Below are 11,504 nucleotides of genomic sequence, written 5' to 3'. Positions count from 1 at the left end.
ACATCTCTCAAAAAAACAGCTCTTGGTTCTAACAGAACACGTAAAAACAAAGAAATGGTATAAAACTCCAACGTCAAACCACTGGGGACTTCAACGGGGAGGATGTAGCCAAAGGAGAATTCCCTGTCCATTTTTCCTTTAAAAAACATTTCCTTGTGTTTGGGGACAATGTCTGATACTGAAAATAGATAATTAATGAGATAATGGGATACTGCATGTCACCTCCTGTCCGATGGGATTATCTGATGGCTAATTATGGACAGATTGTGATTAATGTGATTATGGATTGGATATTAATCTGATTCTGGATTGATCTAGTTATGTTTTAGTCTGCTCCAAATGGTTAATTGGATCTGAGATAATAGAAATGCAGCTTGCACCAGATTTTGCCACATCAGTTGATGAAGTATCTTTTGATCTGGGTGGGTTGCGAACAATAAATTATTTACAGCTGTTGAGAAAATGACTCTTCCTTAGAATGTAGTCATTCATTTTATTTTTGAGAGCCTTTGAAAACAAAATCAATATCCTTTTTAAAAGGAGATGTTGACAAAAGAAAGGCACGTACATAACTCACAAACAAATGTGACGAAATTAAACAGTGGTTAACCCGGTGGCCTAATGTCTGATGATGCATTTGAATTGCTATGTGGAGCTTTGGGCTCAATTCTTCTGAGACCAGCAGGGGTTGGGAGCATTGCAGGGGAAGAGGGCCCAGCGCTGGGGAAAGTGGTATTGCACAAGAGCTACTGCCAGCCCTGCTATTGAATAAGAATCAGCCATGGTAAAATGGCAAAGGGAGCCCTTGCCACTTTTTCCCCTCCGGATAAGAAGGATTCAGAAAGTTCATGGGCGCAGAAAGAACTCATTGGCCCATCTCATCCGGCCTCCTTCATACCAGACCATGCAATTGGACCCAGTGTTATTATTTTTTCCTCTCGCAGTGAGCCCATTAATTTATGGTTGACCTCAGTCACGTCTCCCAGCGATGCATCTGGTCTTGATGTAGCCTGCCAGTGAGGGAGAGGCTGCCCCGCTCCCTGTGAAGCCATCATGCTTGTTAACTACTTTCACTGAAATGGCAAATTAAGTGTATATTTTAGATTCAACTCCCAGCCACTGGATCTTGTTACGCCATTATCTGTAGGATTGAAGGCAATGAGTGAGTTGTAGCATCTCCGACTTTGTGACAGAGCAAGCGGGAGGTGTGTTAGCCTTTGTTACCAGGTGGCATAGGCTGCAGGTAACTTCACCAGATGGTGCTCCTCTCTCAACAGGCTTTGCAATTAAGATGTTGCGATAATCAAGCAGGTCTCAAACCACTGAAAACAGAGGCCTATTGCAGCTTCTGTGCTTAGCAGTGAAGTGTTATTCACTGGGCTGAAACTGAAGGAAAAAAGGAAAAAAATCAGCTTTCCCTGAAGTGCTTGCAGGCATGGAAAGGGCCATTCCTCTGGGGTGAATGGCTTGGGCTGGCAAGAGCGGGAATACAGTGGCATCTGGATACCTCTCCAGCAGTGCGATGGGCAGAGAAAGCAGCCACTCGTTTAAAAAATAATGTTCCTGTAACCTGGCAGAGAATTTTACACGGATCTCCCATTAGCGACAAGGCAAGCTGTGCGCCGGAGGAGGGTGGCAAGTCACAAAACGCCCATTGTGGGGGTCTGCGCTGGGAGGGGAGCAGAGCTCTTCCCACCGGCGTCGCTTCCCTCATCCTCTGCACAAACCATTGCCACTCCCAGGAAGAAGCTGCCTTCCAAGGTAATCTGAGCCTTTGCTTACAGGAAGTTATGAGGGTCCCTTTTTGCCCATGACCTTGGCAGAAGGGGCTTGTTTAACTCCTCTGGTGATCTCCTTCGTTAGGAATATGCAGCACATGTGATGTGAGGTTGCTCCCTGACTCCCTCATTACTTGATTGGCACATGGAAAGTGAGAGGAGTTTATAAGAAAGAGAAAACACCTGCCTGTGGTGGTTTTGTAGGCTCAGCAGAAGGGTTGTCCCTGCTATGGGGTGTTTTTGGGGGAGCTCTTCTGTTCCCCACTTTGGAAATAGGGTTCATGGTGTTGTCTCCTTTCAGAGGGCTGCTGTAAGGCCTCATGAAAGTCCATCTGCTGATCTGAGACACACAGGTGAGTGCTTGTAAGATGATCTGGGCAGAGCATTAAGCACACCTGTGTGGTGTTTTATTATAAAGGAACTCAAATGTCAGACATGTTGAGATGTATCTTGGTGCCAGTGAAGATGAGAAGCAGAGAGCAAGACTCCAGGGAGACGTGTCCCACATCATGCAGAGGGTCCTATATCTGTGGCTGTGTGGAAGGGGTGAGTGAGTGCAGGGGGATGGGCAATGTCCTGGGGTGGCTGAACTAATTTGGTTGTGTGAGCTTGCAGTGCTTGGGTGTGAAATGTTTGAGTGGCAGAGATCTCTCCTGCTGCCACTTCTGAGGTGGGTTTTTGTCCTGTTCCTCCTCACTGCTGTCTGGCTGGTGCTGGGCTGTGGGTCCTGCCTGTCAGCTCAGAGAGCCCCGCTGAGCCATAAGCAGGTTGCAGTTGCTTTAACGTTTATTGGATTTTGACAGATTAGGAGGTGAATCCTTTCGTGTGTTGGGGAAGCTTCCCAAATGAAGCTCTTTTAATTTATCTGAGTCAGCTCTCCGCAGGGCAATTGCAGGAGGAGTAAGCTAAGGATGACCCGTAACAGAGGGAACCATCATAGGAGTAATAAAAAAATTCCTGCCCTTCACTAAATCCCTTAGTCATGAGGCTGTATTAGCTGGATTCCATATGTTTTAATTAGGAATTATGTATTTTAAGGGAATCGAAATCCGATTCTAGTGGAGACATGATTACATATTTGTAATGGCTCTCATTTCATTTAGCTTTTGTAGAAATACCAGTACAGATACCTGCTCTTGTTTGCAACTGTATTTTTAAAAGTTTGAGTAATCTGTGTTATTGATTTTTTTTTTCTTTTTTGCCTTCCCTATAGTGTGAAAAAATGTAATTCCCTTTCCAATGCAGAAATTGGGTCAGCAGATCCTAATGAAATAATCCTGGATAACGATGCACCATACAAGGGTCTGCTTCCACTAATTAATGACTAATTTTTCATTCAAAGACAAAGTACTATCCTCTGCCTTCAGTGGATGGTGCCTCCACCTCCAGCAGCACCTGTTCGTTGCATGTTATACCATTTTTATTGTAGTCGTGCTCTAGGTAGGTCAAATAGAAAAAAGTTTTTTGCCACAGTTTGGCTAATATGGATCATGCTGATATAATCCCTACCTGATTACAGTTATAAGCTCCTAAAACACTGACCATAAGTGATAAAGACTTCCTTTGTGCTTCAGAGTGTAATCCGCATCAGGCCAGTTTCAATAAGGATTAGGTGCATCTGAAGTGTTGCTGAGGTTTTGAGTCAAAATTATAAACAGAAAACATAACAAGAGCCTGTCACGTCTCTGGGCTGGTGACACTACACCTTGAAATCTGATCCGAAGGGCGGCAGTGTCACTCTGCTCATGAAAATATGATACATGCTATTAAGCCAGATACATAGAGAAAGGATCCATTTATTCAGAGCTATGATGCAATTAGGTCAGTTTTGATAGTGGCTCACTTTTGTTTCAGTCTGAGGTTTTAAAAAACAAACTCGGATGAGATGAGTTTGTTTATTTTTGTGCTTTTGGGTTTTTAGGTGCACACATGTTGTTTCTCTTTTATTAAAGATTTTGTCCCCGTGAGATGTCCATGTCAGAAGCTCAGTTTTGGAGCTTAAAATAGGATTATGAAATTGCGTGCCACGATTTTAATGAGTAGCACTTTAATTAGAAAGACATAATGGCTAAATTAAGTATGCCCAGGATGTTCTTTTTTTTGTGTCCTTATTTTGCTTTTGTTGGATTACCTAGGGTGCAGACAGGGATTTCTATACTGTTTAAAACTTCACACCTCTAAAGAGTTACACCGCACCTTTACTGACACTTTGACGGGTGGTTAAGAGCTGCTTCACCTCTTTATCCTCTTCTCAAACCCATCTCAGGGTCCTGTGACTTCAGCAAAATTCTCCTTCCCCTCACCTTCACGAAAATTTTTTTTTTTACTCAGTCGTTTGCTCAATCCAGGAGATGCACAGGAGCCTCAAACACCATTTTCTTCATTTTTTGGGGACTGGCTGCAGGGTGGAGCCAGACCCAGGCAGAAGTTAGAGCAGCCCTGGAGCTACTTTAACACACATAATCAGGCACAGGCCCTGAAGGAGGTTTGCCACCTCCTTCAGCTCTTCCCTCCGCAGCCCTCCCTCAGGACTTGGGGAGTTTAGGTAGTGCTCCAGGGCCAGGAAGCTGGCATATGCAGTACAGCTGCTTTTCCTCTATTACAGAGGCATTTGAGATTTGAGACAGAGTAAATTGTCCGTTCAGACACTTGCATTGCTGGACCTGGTTAGCTTTGCTGTAAAGCAGTAGTACTACTTGGCATCTGCTAGGAAAATCATGTGGCAGAATAAATTTAAAAGGTGATCCTGTGCCAAGCCTGTGGCAAAGCCGAAGAGCCTTTTTGATCAATTTGCCTTTTGGTTTTCCACGGAGTGCCTCAGAAATGCAGAACGAATCGCTGACATGCTGCAGATCACCGCTTATTCTTGGAAGAACGGCTCAATGGCCATAATTGTTCAGGGTTCATGGTGGTTGGTGTGTTGCTTTTGTTTTTTCTCTAAACCACTTCAGGATGAGAAGAAAGAAACTGCATTCGTGGCTCACTAGTGATTTCTGGGACAGGAAGTTGCTCGGGAATGTCCCAAATTCACGTGTGCTTGGGGCTGCTGGTCACTCCAGCATGGCAGCTCCTGCCAGCTTCTCCAGGACACGAGGTTTTTAGAGAGCCACAGCACGTACTTTAGCAGCGAATCTGGCCTGGAACATTTTGCTTCATTGATTTGTAAATCCTTCTCCTTGTCACCTGGAAAAAAATCTGGAGGTATGGAAAAAACAAAAATAGCAAGTCCCAGCCCGGCACAAAACATCTTGCCTTGGTTCTGAGAAATTGGAATAATAAATAATAAAAAAAAAGTATAAATTATTCAGAACAAATGAGCTGTTCTCCAGTGCCGTGGCAGGGCTGAGCGCAGGGCTGTGGGTGAGGCAGCTGTAAATCTGCCCTGGTGAGGGGATGCGGTCCGGGGCTGGCATCACCTGTCTGGTCTTGGGAGCTGTCAGACCACTTGGACAACTGGTGGGTCACGATGTTTGGAAAGTGCTGTGACATCTGGCCTCTCTGGTGCACCCCACGCTCTGTCCCCACGTTATCTCCTTTGCTCTCGCTGTGCATCTCATGCCATGGGGAGTGTGGCTGGTGGGGTCTGGCAATGCATAGGCAGCCCTAGGCCTGGGCATGCCCCCAGCGTCGGGGCAGCTGTGGTCTCCCAGATTTCTGCTGGCTCCACAGCTGCAAATGAAGACTTTTCCCCTTCTTTTTCTTCACGAGGCACGTTTTTATTGGCTTGGGATAGGATTTGGTCTGGAGCATAGGCAGCTGCACGCATAACTCCACTTCCTATTGTTTTCTTCTCTTCAAAGGGCTTTAACTCTTTGCGGGAACAACGCGGGGTAAAGGGAAAAAGCACACTGGAAAAGGCGGGTGTTGGTGACAAGTCAGTTTGGGCGGGAAGGGACGCATGCTGCGAGATGGACTGGTGCCCGTTGTCCCTCGAGGTGCTCCGCTGGCGCCGGACGCGCACCCTTAACAACCGCAACCGTTTCACTCTGCCCTCCGGTACGGCCCGAGCAGCGGGTACGCCAGGCGCGCGCCGAGGCTGCAGAGCCCTCCGCGCGGTCCCCGCGGCGGCGGGTCGCGGTGCCGACGCATCCCAGCTCCCCGCCGCTCGCAACAACGAACCGTCCGCTCCGCGCCCCGCCGCTTTGCGATCGCTCCGCGCCACGGGCGCGCCCCGCCGCCGGTCCCGCGCGCCCCGCTCCCGCCGCCGCGCATTGATTGGGCCGCCGCTCCGGCCAATGAGGCGGCGGGGCGGGGCGGCTCGCGGCTCTCGCGAGAGTCGCGCGGGCCGCGCCGGTGGAGCCATGTTGCGGGCGGTCGCGGCGCAGCGCCTGAGGCGGGCGGTGAGTGCGGGCGGCGGGCAGGGCGGGAAGCGCGCGCGCCCCTTCAGCCCCGGGGCGGCCCGCTCCCCCGCGGGGTGCTGTGAGGGGCTGGTTGTCTTCTGTCCGCCCCGGCCGGCTGGGCCCCTGCCCAGTGGGGCAGAGGTGGCGGGGCGGAGCGCGGGGCCGAGCTCCGCCGTGGGCCCGCCCGGCGGCCGTGGCCGAGGGGGCGTCCGGAGGGCGGGCAACGGGCGGCGCCGGACCCGACCCCCTCTGCCGGACCCCGCTTCTCTTCCACACAGTGGCTGCTAAACGTAAAGTTTCTGAGCGGCTGCCGGGTGTTTAAGAGGCCGTTTCCAGTGCTCCCGGCAGGCAAGAGTTGAGGATTGTTATAATGTGTGAAGGGCTAACGTGGTAATAAGGGAAGCCTGAAATTTCTCGGAGTGCTCGCTCTTGTCCGCCCTCATACAGGACTAGTCGAGGAACAGGAGTACTTTCCTTACAGCTGGAAAAGACTCTTGGAGGTTGTTGTTGCAAACTCTGACAGCGTTGTAAAGAAATTTGTGGCTCAAGGAGAGGCTTTCCAGGGTGTCGAGAGGTTAATTAATACAGCGTTTCTCAGTCACATGAACTCAGCTGTGCAGAAGTGTGATTGCTTTAACCCGTGCAATCTGTGGATGGAGCTAATGTGAAACACTTGTTGCTTTTCTGTGACCTTCATAATGTTCAGCTGGGAGGAGTGCTGAGCTTTTGGAGGCCATTTGCTGCTTGATGTGTCACGGTAGCTATGTTACCAAATTTAATGACTAGGTGAACTCAAGGTTAGTTGGAGTAGATGATTCATGAAACGTCCCTGAATATCTGCTCGGTCTCGTAGCTTGCACTAGGAGACACTGCCTCCACTAGAACTGTGTGTAAATAACCCTTCTAAAAGAGCTTTAAATCTCACAAGTTTCTTTTTGAGCTCTCCAAGGCTTTTACAAGTGTTACAGTTTTCTACAGCTCTAAAATAATAATTAGGCATATATTACTTGGTGTCAAGTACTAAGAATGGCTTAAAAGAAGAGCAAAGGTAGACCAGGACATACAGGATTTAGTTAATCTCAAAATTATCACTGTTGTAATAATGAACATCTCTCAGTTATTGTTAGGCTGTAGGCTTTCCAGAGCAAAGGTCTCGGTGATCTCCAGAGCCCCTAGAACATACGATAACTGCTGTGTAAATAATACTTTACTCTGATGATGAATGCACAGTTCAGTTTCATGTCTTGAAAACATCAGGTCAGCTCGTTGTTTTTCAACCATATGCATCTAAAGTCATACATTTATGAAATGAAGCCAATAAAACATTGTGTGCGCCTTCAGGATGTGGGTAACGGTATAGTCTGCAAGAGAAGCAAAGCAAACTCCAGTTCAGTGCTGCTAACGCTTGTGCAGTTCAGGAGTGAATAGAGTCTAGAGAAAAACAGCATGCGAGAGACCGTAAAGTGTGAGCAACAAAGGAAAGTTAGAGTTGTATAACTTAAAGATAGGAGGACTGAGGAGGAATATGAGACCGCAAGTACACAGAAAATTGGTGCAGAGAGGGGAATAAGCCATTTCACTGGTCCATGGATGATAAAATAATAACAGTTGGCTTACATTGCAAGAGAGCTATATAAGATAGCTACAGAGAGTTAAGATAGACATTAAGAAGTCCTTTCTAGTTGAAAGGATAGCAAGTTTTTGGGATAGGTTGCCTAGGAACAAAAAGTACATTGATCATTGGAACACACTAACAATAAAATATACAAATACGTTGGAAATAGCATAGATACGATTGCTTAGGATCTGGTGGAGGATAGCTTTGTATGAGCTCTTGAGGTCCCTTCCAAACCTGTAATGATATGAAATTGTGATCATCAGGATTGTCCTGCAGACTTTTAGTTAAGGCGCATGTTGAGGTCACACATTCCTACCTTTATAAAACAACATACAGATAATGTATTCCCTTAATGTTCTCCGTTCTTTATTGTTTTTATGAGATAAGCAAATGTCTGCCTTTTTGCCTCTTCGCAATGTTGGGTTTTGTCTTTTTTTTTTTCCTATATGACGTTACACAGCAGTTCGGCCTCAGGTGGATTGTAGGTGAATATAATACTGATGCCTTTAATTTTGTATCCGGTTGTCATTCAACCTGTATTGAAGTTAGAATTTATCCTAAGGATAGTCATGAAGTATAGTGCTAGTCTTGACTGTTTCGAGTCATAAACAAGTCTCTTGGTCTCCCTCACTTCTACCTCCACACTCCCTTGAAAAAACTCCAGCAGTAGAGTGAAAGAATGAAAGACATTGTTTCTTTTCTTAAGAAAACTGTTTTGCTTTGTATCGTATTTCAGGGTTCTGCTGTTCTTTTAAAGGTCCAAATAGAGTAAAAGTTGCATTTGCCTCTACAGTGTGTTTTTTTTGGAGGCAAGAGGTGCTTTGGAGTAGGCTTAAACAAAATAATAGGCATGTTCTCATGAAGCTGTTGGGGTCCTCAGGTGAAAGCAGTCTTAAATCTCAGGTTTTCTTTCTCACTTTGCAGTATAGTATTTTGCCATATAGCAGGTTTTGAATAAAATGAAATGTAATTTGCTTAATTTTTAGTGATATTGAGCAGGCACTCTTATTTTATCTTTACAGTCTTTTGGAGGGACCCAGCTTTCACAGCTGTCGAGTCTTTGCATTCCTGTTGATTTGTTCAGAGCTTCAATTTCCTGGTGTTTCTGACAATGGTGGATTTTATTTCAGTCATATATATCTCATGATGCATGTGAGGGTTTCTTTTTTGTTTTTTTTTTTTTTAGCCTGAGATGCTTCAGATAAATAGGTTTAATAGCCTGAAACACACCTTACTCAGAAGGTACTGGGCTCCGTTTCTAGTCTTAGGGAATACTTTGTATATATCCTTCAATTGTCATCGATAAGCTCAGATTACTAACTTTTAAAATGTATTCATTTGTCTTGAGTTCAATTTCAGTAGTGTTGTCTATCTCAAAACAGCTTTGTTGCTTTGATTTTTGTTAATGATTTGCATGGGATATATCTGGAAAAGTTTCTTCTGTATTACATCTTTCTGTTGCTGCTTCAATTCCTTTTTAATTTTAAGTCTTTAGTCTTTATTGTGATTCATAAATATTTTTGTGTTTTCTTATTTATTTTGTTCTTTGCTGCAGTTATAGCTGCTTTTCAGTTCAGGTGCCTTTAGTGTTGTTTTTCTAGCTAGCGTTTCCTGGAGTTAAATAGCTGTTACTTAGACCTCTTCTGTAGCCAGATCTCTACAGAGGTTCTAGGAGAAGTATAAGCTTTATTGCTAGAGCTCCCTCCTCTCCCTGAGCTTCTCGGGTACTTTTTTTTTCCTAAGCTTTGCAGCTACAAGACTGTCTATTAACAGAATTAGGCATTGTTTGGTTGTATAAGAATGTAGCCATTATCTTTAGTAATACCCCGATTCGTAGTTTCTGGAGTAATTTCTTGGGAATTTTTCCCAGTGGTAATGGGTTTCCATGAGATACATAATTCCTGTTAAGCAGTCTTAAAAATCTGGCCAGTTTGCTTTTGCAGCTAAGAAAACCTTTGTGGATCCAGTTGTTAGGTGCTTTTGCCTTGTGAATTTCTATTTTGGTTTAGTTCCCAAAACATCCAGTGGTTCCTCTGAAGGGGTTGGGAGGCAGACTTCAGTTTCCTGGGTGGAGTTTCCAACAGCCTGTTTTATATTCTTACATATTTGGAGTGTGGGGCCATGTACAATACACTTCTGCTGGACCTTCTGCATTTCTGGAAAGACTTTTTGGCTGTCCCATCTTTTGTTCCTATGTCTGCCACGTGTGTTACTTCTAGAGCTAATCTCATAGTTGCTGCTTTACAGTGGGCACCCGTAGAGCAGACTGCAGGCCGTTAGCTGTCAACCGCGGAGGCCATTGACACCTGTCTGCTCACCAGTCTCACCAAGCAAAGATTTGCAACACTTTTGTCTGTTGATCTATATGTTTTGTAGCATATAAGCAGCAAATCCATGTTTAAGAGGTGCTGGGCTTGCTTGTGTACTGTTCAGGTGACCTGTCTATGTGCTGAAAGACCAACACACGTTGAGTTTGCATCAGCGTTGCTGTGAAGAGCAGATCATCTGCACAAACGGAATGATTATTTTGGATGTATGGGATGCTGGCTTCGTGTGTGGTACATCTGTGCACGTGTACAGCGCATGTCTAGATTTTGTAACGTTTGAATGGAACGGTAGCAGTGAGTAGTCTGAGTTGTTTAGTCTAAAGTCTAGAAATTCTGATACTATGCTTAAATTTTTCACACGCTGCTTGGAAAACATTGCTGAGTTTCTCAAGTGGGGAACAAAAAGATGCTATGGGGAAACTTTAGAAGATAGCTTCAGCGAATCCGTTGGTACTTTGTGAGTGGCTTAATTGATATATCTGGCATGTCTAGGTTAATCTTAACCAGCTTTTAGACATCTGGAAGTGAGAGGCCAGGTTTTCTCTACAGTAAATGCTGGGGAGGGAGGGGAGGAGAGGAGGGGAGTTGGAAACTCCAGACGGTTTTCCTTCATAGATGTTTATTTTAGTATAAACTGAATCACTGTCTGGAGTTTCCACCAGAGAGGAAATGTAGATGTTTCTGCTGTAGAGGGAACATAGGTGCCTAGCTTCGATTTGTATCTCAACCTGGGTGAGATAAATTTCCAGTTCTACTGGTTGCTGGGAGATGTGTTCGTAATATACTGGCATGCTTGAGAAGCCACTCCATTTCCCAAGTTTACAGGATGTTTAACTGTAATTGAGAGCTGGGTTTTCACCAGGAGCCTTCTGTGACACAAGTGCCAAGTGCTGTTCTCTCTCAAGGCATTGTTTTCAATAGTTTGGTTGTTCTTTGTGTCTTATTTCTTATGCTTTTTATCCTTGCTGCCAGCTGGTTAGGTATATACTCAACCTTCCTATTTTATCTAGGCTTGAAACTAGACGTACCACCCAAGTACAGGTGGAGAAGTTATGTCAGTGGGCTGTTCTTGCACACATGCAGCTAGACAAGTTACTTCATCAAAATAACTACCTGTCCTCTTCATTGACTCATTACAGATTCTCAGTTTTCAGCATTGTATGCGACTGGATGAATTACCTTCTGGTTTTACTGCAGATTCATGTAGGAATCTTATTTGTCATCCAGGATTTTTACCCAAGATCTAGAACGTGGCTTGGTCTTGTCTTTGTATTCAGAAATGTCATGCATGTAGAGATAAAGTGACCTTCCAGTGTGCAGTTTTCCCACAAATCCAAAATGCGGGGTTATCAGTTTAGAAATAATACGTAGTTAGTGCCGTAATATTGAGTCTGCTCAAGCAACATCCCTTGCTCCTATTCTTCTTGGCTAAAAAATATAT

At 45.1% G+C, this 11,504-nt stretch overlaps 1 protein-coding gene across 3 annotated transcripts in view; it reads left to right on the top strand.

Moving 5' to 3' along the window:
• The first annotated feature begins 6,079 nt into the window (after positions 1 to 6,079).
• The window catches only part of ETFA (electron transfer flavoprotein subunit alpha), a 33,648-nt gene continuing 28,223 nt past the window's right edge, over positions 6,080 to 11,504 (top strand). For all 3 annotated transcript variants that reach the window (XM_086620211.1, XM_086620210.1, XM_086620209.1), the window contains exon 1: positions 6,080 to 6,118. In XM_086620211.1, coding sequence (XP_086476337.1) covers positions 6,080 to 6,118 — 39 coding nt within the window. The remainder of the gene's footprint in view (positions 6,119 to 11,504) is intronic.

Source organism: Tauraco erythrolophus, chromosome 14, assembly GCF_009769465.1.
Source record: "Tauraco erythrolophus isolate bTauEry1 chromosome 14, bTauEry1.pri, whole genome shotgun sequence".
In the NCBI taxonomy this organism is placed as follows: domain Eukaryota; kingdom Metazoa; phylum Chordata; class Aves; order Musophagiformes; family Musophagidae; genus Tauraco; species Tauraco erythrolophus.
Note: the sequence above shows the minus strand (reverse complement) of the source record. Positions and strands in the feature narration are given on the sequence as shown.